This window comes from Anoplopoma fimbria, chromosome 15 (assembly GCF_027596085.1).
Source record: "Anoplopoma fimbria isolate UVic2021 breed Golden Eagle Sablefish chromosome 15, Afim_UVic_2022, whole genome shotgun sequence".
Classification (NCBI taxonomy): Eukaryota; Metazoa; Chordata; class Actinopteri; order Perciformes; family Anoplopomatidae; genus Anoplopoma; species Anoplopoma fimbria.
The window spans coordinates 13,327,007-13,328,878 of NC_072463.1; the positions used below are offsets into that span (position 1 = coordinate 13,327,007).

General features: G+C 48.0%; 1 protein-coding gene across 1 annotated transcript; it reads left to right on the forward strand.

Annotated features, from left to right (window-relative positions):
* The first annotated feature begins 201 nt into the window (after nucleotides 1-201).
* kcns3a (potassium voltage-gated channel, delayed-rectifier, subfamily S, member 3a) lies at nucleotides 202-1,502 on the forward strand. Its single transcript, XM_054614349.1, is given in 2 exon segments — nucleotides 202-655; nucleotides 658-1,502. Coding segments are annotated over 2 exon segments (1,299 nt in total).
* Nucleotides 1,503-1,872: the final 370 nt, after the last annotated feature.

Here is a 1,872-nt window from a genome sequence, read left to right on the forward strand (position 1 = left end):
CAACTGATGCTGTCGTGCAACCATTCCATGACACAGTCTCACAGAAACCCAGATGCAACTCAATACTTGACGGCTTTGCTGTAAGGCACATCGTTGTGATCAAACAACAAACAAGACCCTGCAAGGTATTCTAACTTCAGTGTCTTTGTGTGCAGGAAAAGAAGCGTCTGAGGGCTCTCACCAGGCTGAACGGCATCTATCATGATGTATGGACAGGTCCTGCATCCGCGCCGCCCCGGCGACTGCTTTATTAATGTCAATGTTGGCGGTTTCAAACAGCGAATGGAGCATGATGTCCTGAAGCAGTTCCCACAGACGCGTCTAGGTCGCCTTCTGTGTTGCAGCTCCGACAAAGCAGTCCTGGAGCTCTGTGATGACTTCAGTCCCTCTGAAAGGGAGTACTATTTCGACCGCAGTCCGCGCTTTTTCTGCTACATTCTCAACTTTTACCTCACGGGCAAAATCCACCTGGTGGACGGGTTGTGCGTGGTTTCATTTATTCAAGAGCTTGAGTATTGGGGCATTAAAGAGCTCCACCTGGACCTGTGCTGCAGCAACAAATTCCATGAACTGACTGAGCTCATGGAAGACAAGTGCCTGGATCAGGGGAGCAACGAACAACAGGTCCACAGTGTGGACTCGTCTACGGAGGAGCTGTTCGCTTCGGGGACGACATAGCAATGTTTGTAGGCTCCTGGTGTGCGGATGTCCGCAGGAACATCTGGATTCGACTTGAGGATCCAGGCCACTCCACTTCAGCCAAAGTGATGGCCGTAGCATCCCTAAGTATGGTCATTGTATCTATTGTTGCCATGTGTGTCCACAGCATGCCGGACTACCATCAAGTCGATCTCAATGAGAAGGAGATTGAAAACCCAGTGCTGAATGTCTTTGAGATCATCTGTGTTCTGTTCTTCTCTGCTGAGTTTATTCTCCGTCTGACTGTCGCACCATCAGCTAGGAAGTTCTTGTACAGCCCTCTCAATATGATCGACTTATTGTCAATTATGCCCTTCTATGTTACTATAGCCTTTGATATCATGGATGAAGGTGAGAATTCAGACTTGGAAAATCTCGGCAAAGTGGTGCAGATTTTGAGGTTGATGCGAGTGTTCCGGATCCTGAAACTGGTTCGCCACTCGGCTGGCCTACGCTCTCTTTGCGCCACAATGCGCCACAGTTCCAGCGAAGTGGGGCAGCTGGTGCTTTTCTTGTCCGTGGGCATTTCGATGTTTTCCACTCTCATTTACTTTGTGGAGAAAGAATCTCAAGAGTCGGAGCTGCAGACGGTGCCTATTGGCTGGTGGTGGGCCACCATTAGCATGACGACAGTGGGCTACGGGGACACCTTCCCCGTTACGTTAGCTGGGAAGCTGATAGGAACCCTGTGCATCCTCTGTGGGCTGCTGATGGTGGCTCTGCCCGTTACGACCATCTTCAATAAATTCTCCATGTTCTATGAGAGGCAAAAGCATATAGATCTTAGACGAAGCAATCACTGAACCCTCATGATTGAGTACAGGAGTATTCCAAAGAGTTCCAGCATGCAATGTCCAAACGTTTTAACCCAAAACTCCTTCATCACCGACAACTATTTAGAAGTAGTAAAATAAGTTGTGACCACAACACAAGAGCAGGGAAAAGGGATTAGCTGCACAATGTACTGCAATGAACTTTGCTCAAATAAACGAGGTCTTAGCATGCAAAGATCAAGGATGGAAAATATGTTCATGGCTTAAAGGAATAGTTCGTCATTTTGGGATATGCTTGATCACTTTTGTGTCAAGAGAAGACACCGACCTTCCGGTTCTGAAAAGTTAAGCCAAAGCAGAAGTGCCTTGAACTTGCATTCTCTCAACTGACCAGCAGGTG